Source organism: Seriola dumerili, unplaced genomic scaffold (genome assembly GCF_002260705.1).
Source record: "Seriola dumerili isolate Sdu_G_001 unplaced genomic scaffold, Sdu_1.0 BDQW01000070.1, whole genome shotgun sequence".
In the NCBI taxonomy this organism is placed as follows: Eukaryota; Metazoa; Chordata; class Actinopteri; order Carangiformes; family Carangidae; genus Seriola; species Seriola dumerili.
Window position 1 is genome coordinate 95,028 of NW_019174325.1, and position 15,773 is coordinate 110,800.

Sequence of the window (15,773 nt, forward strand, 5' to 3'; positions counted from 1 at the left end):
TAAATGAAATATCACAGATCAGCCTTTCTTCCATCAAAAAGTGGTGTGATTCCTTGATGATGAACAGTAAATGGTGGGAGAGCAAATCCATGAGACTACATCCTGAAGTGTGAAAAAAATAACAAAGCAAAAATCATTGACTTCTTTTTCTGTTCAAAATAAAGGAATAGTAAAATTGCATTCAAATGCATGTCCGTTGTTTGACACTCTTCCTCCTATGAATACACATAAGCACAAATGTAGATTTGTTTGCAGTGTGACTTCCTTCTCTCTTAATGCAAATGCTGCACTAACAGAGACCAGATGTAAATTAATGTGTCATGATATTAGGACTCTAGCGCTTGTTGTCCCTTATACTATGCCTGTCATTTTTCCTGGTTAACATATGAGGTAACTATTATTAATTCTTTGGAAAATGCTAATGAGAGGCAGCTTTTTATTCAAATCAAGTGAGCCCGAGAGCAGCGCAGAGACAGAGAGGGACACAGTGAGGCCACTGAATCGTGGATGATAGTGAGCAGCGCATGATGATGATGTAATGACCACTGACCGCCTGCAGGGGGCACAACTTGGTCCAGCAGCTTCATGCTGGTCCTCTTCCAGATCTTCTTGATCACAGCTCTAAGCTCCTCATTGGCTTGCTCCAGGTTCCCTTGGAAATGAGAGAAAATGTGAAAAGTAGAACTTTAAGATTATTTTGGTTGAAAGCAACCAGTAAGTGATCAGTATGCTGTTGTATTAAGTGGCATGTGGCGGAATCTATTGCTCTCTGTCACCCATGCACACAATGACACAAGATTAACCAAATTTTGACATTTAAAGTTATGATGAATTGCACAATTCCTGGTGATAAATAATTAAAACAGGAAAAAACAACCCCAGTCTTATATCACTAAATCATGCTGATGCAACATCAGAAACTGAGGAGAAATTACTTATTGCTAAGCATACTAAGTATATTAGAGCCCTGACCACAACAACTTCAAGACTCTGACCCACCTCTGAATAAGGGACTATTATATTAAAAGTTAAAGCAGCATGACGTGACATTCATTCAAAACGCACTGAGACGTCCCAGCCAAGCCTTGGTCAGTAATTCTGAAAAAGCACATGTTTTCTCAGTGCAGATTTATGTCAACAGTGTTTGATGTCTTGGCATGTTTGGTTTCATTCTATTCATGCCTCTATCCTGACTGATGAATTTATTTCTTTTGTCAGTTTAGTTCACCACTGTAAAGGTCCGCATTTTTTTCTGCCTATGTGGTAGCAGACTACAGTATGGGGCATGTTTGCTTGCTTGCCTCTGTTCATGATCTCTAGAGTCATTATGGATCATGGGTGAATAACTGACCAAATAACTAAAACATTGATCACATCTTAAATGACTTTTGTGCCTGGACTTAAAATTCAATGTATTTCATACTGTTCTGTTTTTGCTGCACCGAATGGCAATGCACAGCTGCATGCATTTGAAGACTCACCCTCAGTCTTAATCTTGAGAGCAGTTCGGACCAGAGCAAACAAAGTGGCATTAAACATGACAGTGCCATCACTGTTCAGGGGCATGTTCATTGCCACCAGACGCTGAAAGAAAATTCAAAGTACAGATTAACAAGGAGGTAGCCTATTGAATGTAAAATTTGTATTTTTGTGATGATCATAATCATGTCTCTTTCTGTATAGGTGTGAGTGTGTCGCTGAGTTGTGGAAAACCCACCTTACACGCCACCCTGTGAGGGCAGAGCTTGCCAAAGCCCAGCGGAGGTTGGATCCTCCTTAGCAGAGTCACAACATCAAGGTGCTTTATCCTGCCCCTGAAAACAAGATACATTCAAATGAAAGATGTTATGCCACTAAGCACATTTCCACCACCACTGCATGTCTTGATAAGTACTGGATAATGAGTCAGTGTACTTCAAAACTGTCAAAAAACAATCACCAACCCAATCACTCAAATGATGTGCTGGCAACAAGTGGCAGCAAGTCCGCTTAGCTCTTAGTTTTTTCTGCAATATATTTGTATATAGGCTATAAGTATATTTTTTGTATAGTGACTTTTTTTTATTCTACGTCGTTGTTTTGTCTGACGATGGAGAGAATAATGTACACGAAGGAAGAACTCCTGGCTTTAAAGTTTATCAGATATGGAGTTAAACATCCAGTACTGACTAAGCTGAAGAAGCCATACTGTGGATGCAGAGCTGGGGCTAAGCTAAAGGATAGGAGATATAAGCCTTTTCTACCATCGATTCTCATGGGAAATGTCAACTCCCTGGCTAACAAGTGTGATGAACTGGAGGCACCTGTGAAGAACCAGCGAGCACATCGTGAGTGTAGTCTCATGTGTTTCATGGAGACCTGGTTAAACGACAACACTCCCGACCATTGTGTGGATTTACCCGGCTTCACTGCAGTACCAGTGGACAGGAGAAAGCTTTTGTTGATGGGTCCTGAGTACTCACTTGGCTTCAGGGTCGTATTCGGACCAGATCCTTTTAAACTCATCCAGGTGATGTGGGCCAAGAATGGACCAATCACGGGTCAGATAGTCAAAGTTATCCATGATGACAGCCACAAATAGGTTGATGATCTGAAACCAGAGCATGCAACATTTTTTTAACTGTATAGAGGAATGTGAAAGCTGAAGTCTGTGCTCAAACATTACTGGCACTGCACACAGTGTAATGTCTGAAGATTACCAGAAAAGCACAGAGCATGTAGAAGCTGATGAAGTAGATAATGGCGAAACCACTGCCGCAGGTTCTCTCCTCTCCGGGGTTGTAGTCTGACTCTGAATCACACAGCTTCCCTGGCAGACAGGCCAGCATGATCTCTTGCCAGGCCTCACCTGTAGCACACCTAACACAGAACAAGAACAATATTAATACAGCAGCAGAACAAAGGTTTTTTTTACACATATATTATTATATATTATAATGGCTTGTAAACAACAATTTAAGCTACGCAAACAAATACCTGAAGAGCATCAGCACAGCTTGAGGAAAGGTTTGAAAGTTGTTGTTGCGGTTGATTTGTGTTCCATCCACCATGGCTATTTTCCCAAACACCTAAAAGCAGACAAAGAATTGTCATCCAAAGAATCAGTCAGCCCACTCTCACATTCTGGATAAGACAAAAATAAAATGATGATTATGAAACTACAAGAGAAAAAAACTGAAGGCAACACATCCTACAGAGCATTGAGTATGGGATTTGATTTTCAAAAAAATTATTACATTTTACCTGCATTCCGATTACAGCATATATGAAAAACAGCATGGCAATCAGGAGGGCAACATAAGGAAGAGCCTGAGTGGGAAAAAGAGAAAGTCAGTGATGCACATTATCAAACAATTACAGCATGAGAACCACTGATGACAAATTGTTTAGTTAAATCATAGTTTCTTGGTTTACAGATATTAGCACTGTATCACAGAATAACCTGCTAATTTTTCACAAGACAGATGGCTTTGGTGCTACATGTGTGCTGACACAAATGGCAATGGCAAAAAAGGTGAACCTGCCTCATTTTTTCCTGCAACATGAGTCTGATAAGCTTCAAACTCATGGATGATGTATTATTCAAACTGGATTTCCATGTTTTAATTGTACTTGTCCCAACATACTCACACTGTGGCAGCATAGTCTATGCGTTGCACATAATGCACCTTGAACGCACCTTCATGGCCTGATAGCCTATTCGTGAGCAGGGGCCCGTATTTAAGACGGCCCTCTCCCCTGTTCTTCTGCTTTCCACATCACTTCCGGTAAGAAGCCGGCTCCTTTTTAACCACAGCGTGTGTGCAGCTGTGTGTGCTCCCGTTTGGCTGTGGTAAGTGTCCTCTCTCTCTGCGTTGTGGTGTTTGCATTCAGACGGCTAATGCTAGTGTGGTCATAGGAAATGCTGATGTCCGGATCTATCCCTCTCGTCCTCCCTCCTGTATGAGTGTGTGTGCGCGCGCGCATCCACTTCTGCTGAAGATATGTTCTGTCTCTGTTGCAACTGCATCATTTTCGGCTTAATTGAACAGTGCTAACAATATGTTTTGGTTAGGTGAAACCACAGATCGGACTGCTGCTGCTTTGTCTCGGCTCTATTTCCAGCTTGCTTCCCGCTTTTGCTTGCTTTGCTGCTGCTGCTCTGTTGCTTTACCTGCTGCTTGGGTGGCGTTTCGATTGTGATGCTATTGGCTTTTCAAAATAAGACTTGTTGCTGCAGTCTACCTGAAGCCGTCAGGTTTCCCACAGCACTTCTGCATGGCATTGCTACGCATGCTTGGACTGAGCTTGATTTCCCCTTTTACTGATTTAATTGTATGAGTGAGGTGTGGGTTGTATAAATTAAATTTGGGTTAAGTACGTAGGTTATTAATTTTTTTTGTTTCTTTTCTTTGGGTTCCTTTGATTAGTGTCAACTTGATTTTCTTTGTTTTTCTTGTGTTAAATTATATTTTGAATTGTGTATTTTCTTTGAATTAGGTATTTTGCTTTGATTTCTATTGGGCAGTTATCGTTTGGATATTTAGGTTTTTTAGTTCTTTGTACATCTGTTTTCTAGGTTTAACCTGCCCATTAATTGTTTATTCCTTTTGTTCTGAGTTGCAACTCCCCTAATGATATTTTATCCCTGTTTCAGTTGTCGGAGGCCGGTGGTGGTGTAGGTGACTGGTGGTGGTGTCCCCTCATTTGATGTGCTGTGCTCCCTGGTGTTGGTTACTTCAAAGTGTGTGTGGGTGATTTATTTCTATTTATTTTGGGTGAACCACTCCCCGTTCACTAATACCTGGTAAGCCTCTGCTCCTGACTAGTTGTCCTTTTTGTGTGAATGATTTTGATTATTTATTTTAACTGATTACAATAAGATATATTTTTTATACCTTGAACCACGTCTTGTGCCAAGTGAATAGAGCGAACCTGTGTGTGTCTAGTAGTTAAAACCAAAATTCCCAGGGTAGCATTGTTGGGCAACAGTGTAAATTTCTCAATCATATTTGACAGTTAGTGTAAGCATCCACCCTACCTGTGCCACAACACCAACTGAGCAACTTGTGTTTTCTCAATGCTGTGCTAATTTCTTAAAGGTGCAATGTGTTAGATCTGGCCAGAACATTAGTTTATAATTTTCAAAAAAATAAACTAACACTATCAACAGTATGTGAAGGAGCCACAGTGATGTCATGACCAAGACCTCCATCTGTTGTATTTCAGAGATGTCTGTTGAAATTAGCATGCTAACTAGCTAGCCCCTACCCATCCCATGTTGCAATACTAGATATTATTAGATATGACACCAGATGCTGCGCGTCAGTGCAGCATGTAGTCTGCCCTCAGTCCCACAAAGAACAGCTTCCTCTAGAGCTTGAAGTTACTCTACAGCTCCCAACTAGCATCACAGCAACACAGAGATGGCTGAAGCGATATTGATGCTGTCGACAGACGTTTTAGTGGTTTAGTAGAATTTAGCCTGTTCCTGTAGCTGTGGTCCACTAGTTACTTCAGTAACTTTTGGCTTATTTTATAATGACTTTACATTAAGAATGGATCCAGTAGACCGAGTGAATACACGTCGATTGGTTCACCATATTGTAACCACCTTACCTTGCCTTCATATTTTTATAGGTAAATAAAAACATTCTGTTTGTATTACATTTACACATAATTTGTTTCAGTGCTATCAACAATTTTAACAATATGAACAATAAAGGCACATATAAATAATAAATTATAGGGAACACGGGGAAAACAACATGATTAACTGGGCGGGGGTGAGGAGGTGAAATGCTGCCCCCTATGGAGGTGGAGCAAGTAGCACAATCTTACACATTACACCTTTTTAAAGCTTCTTTCTTATGTCGTTTTCATGGCTTAAAACTAATTTAACTCGCAAATTGTAATAGCAGATTCAAAAGGTACCTTTACTGGCTGCTTATCCTACGATCTCACCTGGAAGGACTTGATGAATGTCCACAGGAGAGTCCTGATGCCCTCCCCCCTGCTCAGCAGTTTAACCAATCGCATCACCCTGAACAGGCGGAAGAAGGTGATGGAGATGCGAGCGCTGTCTTCTGTGTTCTGAGGTGGAGGAGGTGAGGATTGATTAAAAAAAACAGTGTAACATCAAAACAGACACTGATAAACCTCTGCACAACTATTTCATTCAGTCAGTCAGTCAGTCAGTCATACATGCATTCTTTCAATCTTCATGTAACATTATCTCACAGGCGTGATTAAGTGGTCAAAAATTACTATGATGGAATCTCCTAGTATGTGATTTTTCTGCATCCTTGCAATGACAACAATCACCATGCATGTGGAGTGACTGTGTCTTAAATACCATGCCATTAACAGACCTGGAGGACTTACAAATACGACACATTTAACTCAGAATGACTGATTAAAACAAGCAACATACAAAATGAACAGTCCAAAGACAAACAAACTAAAATGCAAACAGTAATTGTTTTTGGTTTTTTTTACACTTGATACAAACACCAAGATGGATGATTTACTGTCTTGTTGTTATAGTACAAATACACAAGACTTTTAACAAGAAATGTTAATTTAAAATAGTAAAATGACGACATGATTTTGTTTTCTGACTTGGAAAAGCTTTGTTTAAATGAATAAATGACCAAATAAATACCATACAGTGTTACTGTACCCCCTGTGTCATGCCATGCACCCAGACAGGACAAAATGTCAGCTGAATCAAACTGGAGCCAAAATGCAACAAAACAGGTGGATTCAAAACAGGACTTTGACAAACATTGAGAGTTCACTCACAAACCCTCACATTTTACTGAATAAGTGAAACCTGAAGCTCTGGAAGAAAGCATCTCAATGTTTTCATTGGTGAGTGACAGAGAGCGACAACAAAAAGACCTTGATGCTTTAACTTCTGCATTAACACAAAAGGGTGAGGGCTTTAAATGGAGGAGGAGGGGGTTCTTCTTACCCCTGGCTCCACTATCACCTTGAAGACAGGAAGGGCTGCCGACTTGAAACCAAAAGCCTAAGGTTAATCCAAGTTACACAAACCAGCTGCACAGCACCAAAGGGTTCATGAGTCAATGCTGCTGAAAATGTCATCAGGTATCTTTTCCAAAAAGGTTCATCTTGTCTCCACTGAAACTATTTATGCTTTTTTCTTCTTGATAGACGAGTGCTTTGAGGTGTTTTTTACCTTGACATGTTTAGACTGCTGTCTTCCCACGTGTCTTATCAGCTGTTGATTATACAGGTGTGGTCGTCCACATACAAACATAGCTTTTCCAAGTCAGACAACAAAATCATGTCGACATTTTACTACTTTAAATTTACATTTCTTGTTAAAAGTCTTGTGTATTTGTACTATAACAACAAGACAGTGACTCATCCATCTTGGTGTTTGTATCAAGTGTAAAAAAACCAAAAACAATTACTGTTTGCGTTTTAGTTTGTTTGTCTTTGGACTGTTCATTTTGTATGTTGCTTGTTTTAATCAGCAACATCACGTGACTCTTGGAAGACTGCAGGAAGACAGCAGTCGAAATATGTCAAGGTAAAAAACACCTTAAAGCCCTCATCTATCGAGATGAAAAAAACATAAATAAATCATCAGGTATCACTCTGAGTTAGGCTATTTAACATTGAATCACACAGCACAAACAAGAACATCATCGTGAAGCATAAAATCTGTCATGCCAAGGCTTTACCACATGTTCCCAGCAGTAACACATGAAATGCAAGTGTACAATGGTGAGGGAAAATGAACTACTGTTCCTCTGCAAAACAGTACAGTTCTGGTTAAAAGGATTATTATAAAAAATTTTAATATAAAAACTGTTTTTAAATGTTTTACAACACAATGATCTTTATAAACAATTTTTTAAAACTCCTTTCATTGTTTTTGTTTCGTTTTGTTTTTAGTATTTCTGTTTTGTTTTGTTTTGTTTTGTTTTGAGCCAATGATAGTGTAGTGAGGACTTGTGGGGGATGGTCTCATCTCCCTGTGGACACTCAGTGGAAGGGTTCCCCGCATTTTTGAGAACTGATGATTGATAACTCTCACCTGTGTTAGAGGGTGGAGAGGGGCACGCCAAATAAAAGTCTGCATTAAATGGGTGGCAGCGCACGAGAGAACTGAACTGCTTTGTTTGGAGCTGGGCAGACCAGGCGAGATAAGCTTAATAATTTTCACATTTAATGTTTATAGATTGTTGTATTCAGAGCACTTTGTCTTTGTTTGTATGCCATGTATTTTAAATAGCTTTTAGTACTCGGACATCTTGCCAGGGGCTCATGTGGTGACGCCGGGAGTCAAGGGGGGCCCTCTGCCTCCCCCTATTGGCCAAATTGGTTTCGACTGACCTACGGTATCGAGTGGTCCTTGTTTGCTGTGCACATTCCTGTATGACGTTAAGCTACAGTGTTCCATTAAATTGCAGGGTAGTACTGCTGTGCGTAGAGTTCTTTTCTAGTTGTATTGTTGTATTTTTTTGTACCATATGTGCCTCTCTGTGTTAAAGTCCTTCTGCCTCTGACACCGGACCAGAACGGATTATCAAAGGTGGTGGCGACTTTACTACTTAAAAAAAACAAAAAAAACAAAACAAAAACTAGTTACTTAAATGTATTACAATAGGAACTTTAATGTTGTCGCCGACTGGACATCTTAGCCAACGGACCCCACCTGTATTTGTGTGCTATCTCAGTCTGATTGTGCACTACAAGATCTCATCCATGGCAAAAATTGGAGAGTCAAAAGGGATAGCTGGTTAGCAATAGGAAGAATTAAAAGGAAAGAGTTGAGACAGATGATTAAACGACAAGTGACCTCTCCCCCGTCAAACAAAAGAAAAAGTTGACGCACCTTTTTGAGTGAGGTTTTTTCTGGACACAAAGTTTGAACTGGCACAATGCTTCAGTGATTTTTGGGTGGTTGGCTACATTGTTACCTGGCTGATATTTTCACTTAAATTGACTTAACCTCAGCCTCCAGGGAACAGCAGTGAACATGTTCAATGTCCAGAATAAAATGGAAGCGACCATTAGAAAACTGAAGCTGTGGGTTTAGGGAGTCGGTCAATCAAATTATGACTCGTTTGAAAATAAACCCATTCACCAGACACAGTGACAAAGGCCCTCGCAGCCCTGAGCACTAAAGAGCAAGACAGTCTTGTGGAGCTCTCCTGCAACACTGCATTGAAACTGGTTTTCTCAGAAGTACCTGACAAACTTCTGGCTTTATGTTGCTTCTGAGTATCCCAATCTTTCCGACAGAGCTGTGAGATTTCAAATGCCTTTCCTGACAAAATACCTCTGAGACTGGATTTTCTGTGCTTGTGGCATTAAAAACTAAATATAGAAATAAACTGAATATGGAGCCAGATCTTCGACTGAGACTGTCATCCATTGGGCCAGACATCAAGAAATTTGGTGGCTGCTATGCAACATCAGCCATCTCATTAGGTGAGTCAACATATTGTTGGCCTATTGTTGAACTGATCTGCTGCAGCTCTATAAGTAAGAGTGCAATGTTTTAATTTTGTTTTGTTGCTTTACTTATTTAAATATTTTTCTTCTGGTTATGCCTACAAACTGAATTTACAGTATAATCACACTGTCTGAGGGTTATCAATTTGATTTAAAAAAAAAAAAAAAAAAAAAAAAAAAAAGTAATTTTTCATGGATCAGCTGTGGATATGTGTCGGGGATCGAAGCCCCTGTATGAGCCAGCAGTGGATGTTGCGTATAGCACAAAAGCGCAAACACATACTGGCTTTCTATGCAGGGAGTGGGAGGGAAATCCACTGGAAATGGACTGCTGTTTTGAAAACCATGCCGTCTTCATATTGTTGGCAGATTGGTTTATAAAAAAGCCACAAGTAAGACTGCAATGTTTTAATATTTCTTTGCAGTAATGGCTGTTGCTTGTATTTACGTTTCGTCTGGCTATGCCGGTGCCGAATTTGCAATGTAGACCTACATTGGTTTTATGTTAGTTTATAGGCCTATCAATCTATTTCTCATTTGATGAATAATACTGTTTTGTAATTCGTAATAATTTATATGTTAATTAGCCCATTGCAGATGGTCCTTTTTAATGTAGTGCTGATGGACAGCTCCTTGAAAATTCTGTAATACTGAAAGTATTGCAACGTTTCAGATGCTGTGTTAGTGACTGGAGGTTCCGGCATGTTTCCCCTGCTTTCTGCGGCATGTTTGCCCATTATTACAATGACAAGTGCTCTGTGAACCCATTATTTGGCCTCCTATTGTTATGGAGTTGGATGATTTTTGACATTTTCAAGTGGGCCGTGAGTTGGAAAAGGTTGGGAAACCCTGCTATAGACAAAGTACTGACACAGCTTATTGCTATTGTTTTTGTTTTATTATTACTATTGTCTTCACACAATTTCCCCAAATACTTTTCACCAAATTATTTTACAATTCATGCTGGATGTACTGTAATTAGATATTTAAGACACTCCTATTATTTTTCTTCTTCTTCTTCTTCTTCTTCTTATTATTATTATTATGACCTTTTTAGATATCAAACCTGGTTTGAAATTAACTGGTGCCCTGACTTAAAAAAAAAAAAAAAATATATATATATATATATATATGGTAGTAGTTCACACGGATAAAGAGGACACTCAAAACAGTCAAATGATGATTAAACTGAACTAAGTAAAACTAATTAAGGTTCAGTGTTTGCTGTGATGCTTTTCTAGCTTAAGGAGGTTTGATGTTTTCTAAGTGTTTTCTTGCAAAGGCAGCAAAATTTTCTAAAAAATTATATCTAAAGGAAAAGAAGAAAGGAAGATGTTGGTCATTTACATCAAGAAATATGAAAAATAAATACATAGGTATTTCAGTTGCAGAACCGTACAGCATAGCAGCTAATGGTATATGAAGTGTTGACAAGGTATACTGTATTAACCATGTTGCTGTAACTGTCTGTGTGTGCTATTTATTTTGTATGTTAGTATGTATCCTAGAATATGGTCAGTAAAGTGCACAGTGTGATTTTCTTTAAAAATTCACTCAAAACAAATGACTGACAGGACACCTTCACATGAACAAGCCTGCAACAAGCAAGGAGGCTTCACACTGGGACACACAGTGGCCTTGCAGTAGCAGCACAGCAGATTCAAAGAGGTTACAACCAAAACAATTTGGCACAAAATGTTTACATCAAAAATTTAAAATTATAACTGAGCTGCTTTCAAAAACAGCTCCTAATAATATTTTAGATTCTCAAACTGTTGACATTTTATTTTAACGGTCTTTCAAAAAAGCTTAGAGGACAATAGATTTTGAGGAATAAATTTAAAAATTAAGCATTATGAGAAATTCTTTGTTTTCTAAGCTATATAATCATCTGATCAATATTCAAATACTGCACATCTACTGTATGTTCACAACTTGCAATCTTTGTTAGGACTAGAGGGAGCTAATTACAGCACAACAAACATCGCAACACGTGAAAGTTTCCAATCACCTTTTCCCTTTTCTTTATTCAGTTAAATAATGATTTCATGTGCAGTGTGTATCATCATAAACTAACAAAGCTGTATTCAAACATTTATTCAAAAACTGCTGTTAAATCACATTAGTTAAGCAATGTCATCATGATTTTAACATATAAAACTGTGGCTTTCTGCCAGTTGTGAGGAACATTAAAGGACCAGTGTGTAGGATTTAGGGGTATCTATTGGCAGAAATAGTACATAATATTCATTATTGTGTTTTCATTAGTTTATAATCACCTGAAACTAAGAGTCATTGTGGTTTTACTTCAAATCTACAAAGGGAGCCCAGAACGGTTAAACCAAACACGAGCTCTAGAGGGGGGCCTTTCACATTCTTAAGTTACCTGATGGCCACTGTTCTCCTACATGTTTGGACAGGGAGGATTGAGGGAGGGTGTCTCAGTTGGTTGCAATCTATTACTTCACCACTATATGCCATAAATCCTACACACTGGTCCTTACTTTAAGCATGAGAATGTAGTGATTTTGAATGCAGCTCTGATGCTAGAGCAAGGCACCCTTGCTAGGAAAGAGTAAGGCAGGTGTGTATGTGTGATAAATGACTACTTACATTGATCTCAGTGATGGCAATGTCAACCACGCTACCCACAACAATTAAGGCATCAAACGTGTTCCATGCATCAGCAAAATAGTTCTGCAAGCACAGGCAACAAAAACACAGAAAAGAAGAGAGAGACAACAGAGCAATAAAGAAAAGGAAGAAGAGGTAAGAAAAGCAAAGAAGGAGGAGAACATCAAAATGTTGTGGTTTGATATAACAGAGTGAGGTTGAAAGTCAAATCCTTCCTGCCAGTGAGTCTGTGAGTCTATAACTTGCTTGATTTACAAGAATATTCCTTTGTAAACGTAGCTAGTCTACATGATAAATTAACCCTCTGTCATTCACTTTCTGTTTCAAAATATTTTTTTTCCTCACGGTTATAGAGGCAGGCTGAAAGAAATGGCCACCACAGACGTAAAACTAAAGAATTTCATAAGACCTAATCGTTATGGAGCAGTGGCTTAATGTTATGCACATGTTAACATTTCACACTGTACAGTTGTAGACACAGGTTGGTTGTAGAAATTTTCTAGCCCATCAGTGCACATACTGTATGTATGTGGTGCTGATCAACCATCCAACCAAGTCCACAACAGATTCAGCAGACTTCATGAGCAAAAACTGGATGAGGGCTTAAATAAAAAAAAGTTCAGTTCAACTTCAGTAAATCAAAGACAGGAAGGAAGAAAAGGAGGGAAGATGGAAAGAGAAGAAAGACGAGAGTGGCAGCAGCAGTGGGAGAGCAGGAAGAAGGAATGACAGTTGTACATACTGATGTCTTTCTACCTGGCTGAGTATGATGTCGACTACACTGCCAATCACCACCAGGGCATCGAAGACATTCCAGGCGTCCCCGACATAGCCCTGAATATGGCAGCATGTACAGCCAGCAGGAGGAGGGTGGGGTGGGGTGGGGTGGTGGGGTGGGGGTAAAGGAAAGTATAAGAGGTAGAGAGGTTGCGGTGAAAGGAGTAATGAAGGGTGAGGATAAGGAGAAGATGGCAGAAGCATCACAGCCAGTGGAAGCAGAGGGGAGGTGACAGGGATAGGAGTGTATGAGGTCTGGGTTCAAAGGGAAAGGGGGGTGCTTTCAAATAAAAATTCAACCATGAATCTTTTTAGGAAAAAAAATGTTAAGGGAAATCTAAAGGTAAAAGTCTGAGGAAGAGGATTTAAGGAACCATATGGGGAGTTTTACATATTTATGCCTGTAGCTTGCTTAGATTTTGCAAATACTACAGTAGCTGCAGGGGAGGAGAGGAGAGAGGAGGAGCAGATACTTACTCTGGGTTTGAAGGCGATGAGCTTGAGGATCATTTCCACAGTGAAAACTCCAGTGAAGACCATGTTGAGAATGTCCATAGCACAGTTAAACAGATGAGACTGACCATGGTGCTGGACAAGGACAGGCAGACAGACAAACAAAATGATGTAGATCTTTCAAGTGAAAAAATACAATGTTGGTGGTTACATTTTGATGGGTATTGAGAAAAACGAGAGCAAATTGTATTCAGATTATGAGGCATGGATGATGACAATTTTTACTGCATGCAGCATAGAGAAAATTCAAACTAAACCATCCTTTACATTCCTAGACATATGAATTAATCATTGTCAGGGTCTGATAATTGGATAAATTTGACACTTATATACCATTAAATGACCAATGTAGATGCACTAACTAGTTTATGTCAATTTCACCCGAAGGACCTAACGGAGAACACTTACCTGTATAGCCAGACACAAGGTGTTGAGGATGATTAGGACAAACATGACGTACTCAAAACCAGTGGAGTTGACCACATACCAGAATTTGTACTGGTAGGGGTTTTTGGGGATGTAGCGCCGCAGAGGACGAGCTTTAAGAGCATACTCCACACACTGACGCTGCAGTGGTTGAGAGGAGAGGTGGGGACAAACAGAAACAGACAAACAGACTTATGTACAATTACAACAGATCATTTTATGTAAAAGATGCAGTCACTGTTTAGACAGTACATTAGGTACCACTGTACAATAAGACTACCCTTAAAAATGATTTATAAATGGTTTATAATTAGGTTATTAGTTTAGTTTTTAACACTATAAATCATAAATAAACAATTATAAGTTAACAAGTTAAAACACAGTTTTCATATGTTGATGCAGGCTCACTATTTGGCAAGATCAAATTAATGCTTACTAGTCATTAATCTAACTAATGAGTTACTGCCATTTACAACTGGTAAAAGGAGCCTTGTAGTAACTCATTAATAAATGATGATTTGTTTTACACTTTACAATAAAACTCCCTTTTATCAGTTATAAATGTTTGTAACTACCTGCAATGCTAAAGTCCTAAACAAGATACCAACCAGCAAAAAAACATTTGCATTTTAATATCCACTGTGCAGAGCAATCTGATAGCATGAATGCACAAGTGATTGTGAATCAATTTCACCTGCTTTGGTGCAAATGAAAGTGACAACAGGTGCAATGGAGAGGCAAAAGCAAGACAACCCTCCTAAAAGGGAATGATTTTGCATGTGGTGGCCACAGAGAATTGCTCTCTCCTGATCTTTCCTGACTGATTCTTCTCTAGTTTTGTGTTTTGCAAGTGTCCTTGGCACTTTCTAGTAGCATGAGGCGGTACCTGCAGCCCAATCAGGTTGCACAGGTAGTCCACCTCCTCCAGTATGGCACATCCATACAAGCGGTCGCAAGAAGGTTTGCTGTGTCTCTGTCAGAAACAGACTCCATGAGGGTGGCATGAGGGCCCGTCATCCTCTAGTGGTACCTGTGCTCACAGCCCAGCACCGCGCAGCTCGATTGGAATTTGCCAGAGAACACCAGAATTGGCAAGTCCACCATTGGTGTCCCGTTCTCTTCACAGATGAGACGCTGGTGAATGTTATGCTGCCTGTAACATCGTCCAGCATGACCAGTTTGGCAGTGGGTCAATGATGGTCTGGGGAGGCATATCCTTGGAAGGTTGCTCAGACCTCCATGTCATAGCCAACGGTACCCTGACTGCTGTTAGGTACCAGGATGAAATCCTCAGAGTGATTAGACCTTACGTTGGTGCAGTGGGCCCTGGGTTCCTCCTGGTGCAGGACAATTCCCAGCCTCATGTGGTGAGAGTGTGTAGGCACTTCCTGGATGATGAAGGCATTGATGCTATTGACTGGCACTCACATTCCCCTGACCTAAATCCAATTGAGCAGCTATGGGACATTATGTATCGGTGCATCCGACAAGGCCAAGTACCGCCACAGACTGTCCAAGAGCTCACTGATGCCCTGATCCAGGTCTGGGAGGAGATCCCCCAGGACACCATCCACCGACTCACCAGGAGCATGCCCAGACGTTGTCAGGAGTGCATACAGGCACACGGGGGTCATACACACTACTGAGTCACATTGAGTTGCTGTGATTAAATTCACGAAAGTCAGATTAGCCTATGATTTCAATTCTTCATTTTTATTTTCAGTGTGATTGTGAATCCAGACCTTAATGGGTTGATGATTTTGGTTTCCATTGACCGTTGTTACATAATTTTGTTCTCAACAAATCATACAATGTACATCAGTAGAGATTTTCAACTTGAATAAGTCTTTCATCAGGATCCGATGTGTGATACATACATTATGTCTTCATGTTTTCTGATGGCATATGAATTATGGCATTTCAGTAGGAAGAGACGGTTACTTTTAGTA

General features: G+C 39.8%; 1 protein-coding gene across 1 annotated transcript in view; it reads right to left on the minus strand.

Annotated features, from left to right (window-relative positions):
- The window catches only part of LOC111220529 (voltage-dependent L-type calcium channel subunit alpha-1D-like), a 162,339-nt gene that overhangs the window by 16,779 nt on the left and 129,787 nt on the right, over positions 1-15,773 (minus strand). The window contains exons 29-40 of the mRNA XM_022743612.1: positions 13,807-13,965; positions 13,363-13,473; positions 12,865-12,942; positions 6,956-6,997; positions 5,944-6,072; positions 3,244-3,309; positions 2,977-3,068; positions 2,700-2,859; positions 2,463-2,590; positions 1,718-1,814; positions 1,482-1,584; positions 551-652 (exon numbers count right to left, since the gene is read on the minus strand). Of these exons, the coding sequence (XP_022599333.1) occupies positions 551-652; positions 1,482-1,584; positions 1,718-1,814; positions 2,463-2,590; positions 2,700-2,859; positions 2,977-3,068; positions 3,244-3,309; positions 5,944-6,072; positions 6,956-6,997; positions 12,865-12,942; positions 13,363-13,473; positions 13,807-13,965 (1,267 nt within the window). The remainder of the gene's footprint in view (positions 1-550; positions 653-1,481; positions 1,585-1,717; positions 1,815-2,462; positions 2,591-2,699; positions 2,860-2,976; positions 3,069-3,243; positions 3,310-5,943; positions 6,073-6,955; positions 6,998-12,864; positions 12,943-13,362; positions 13,474-13,806; positions 13,966-15,773) is intronic.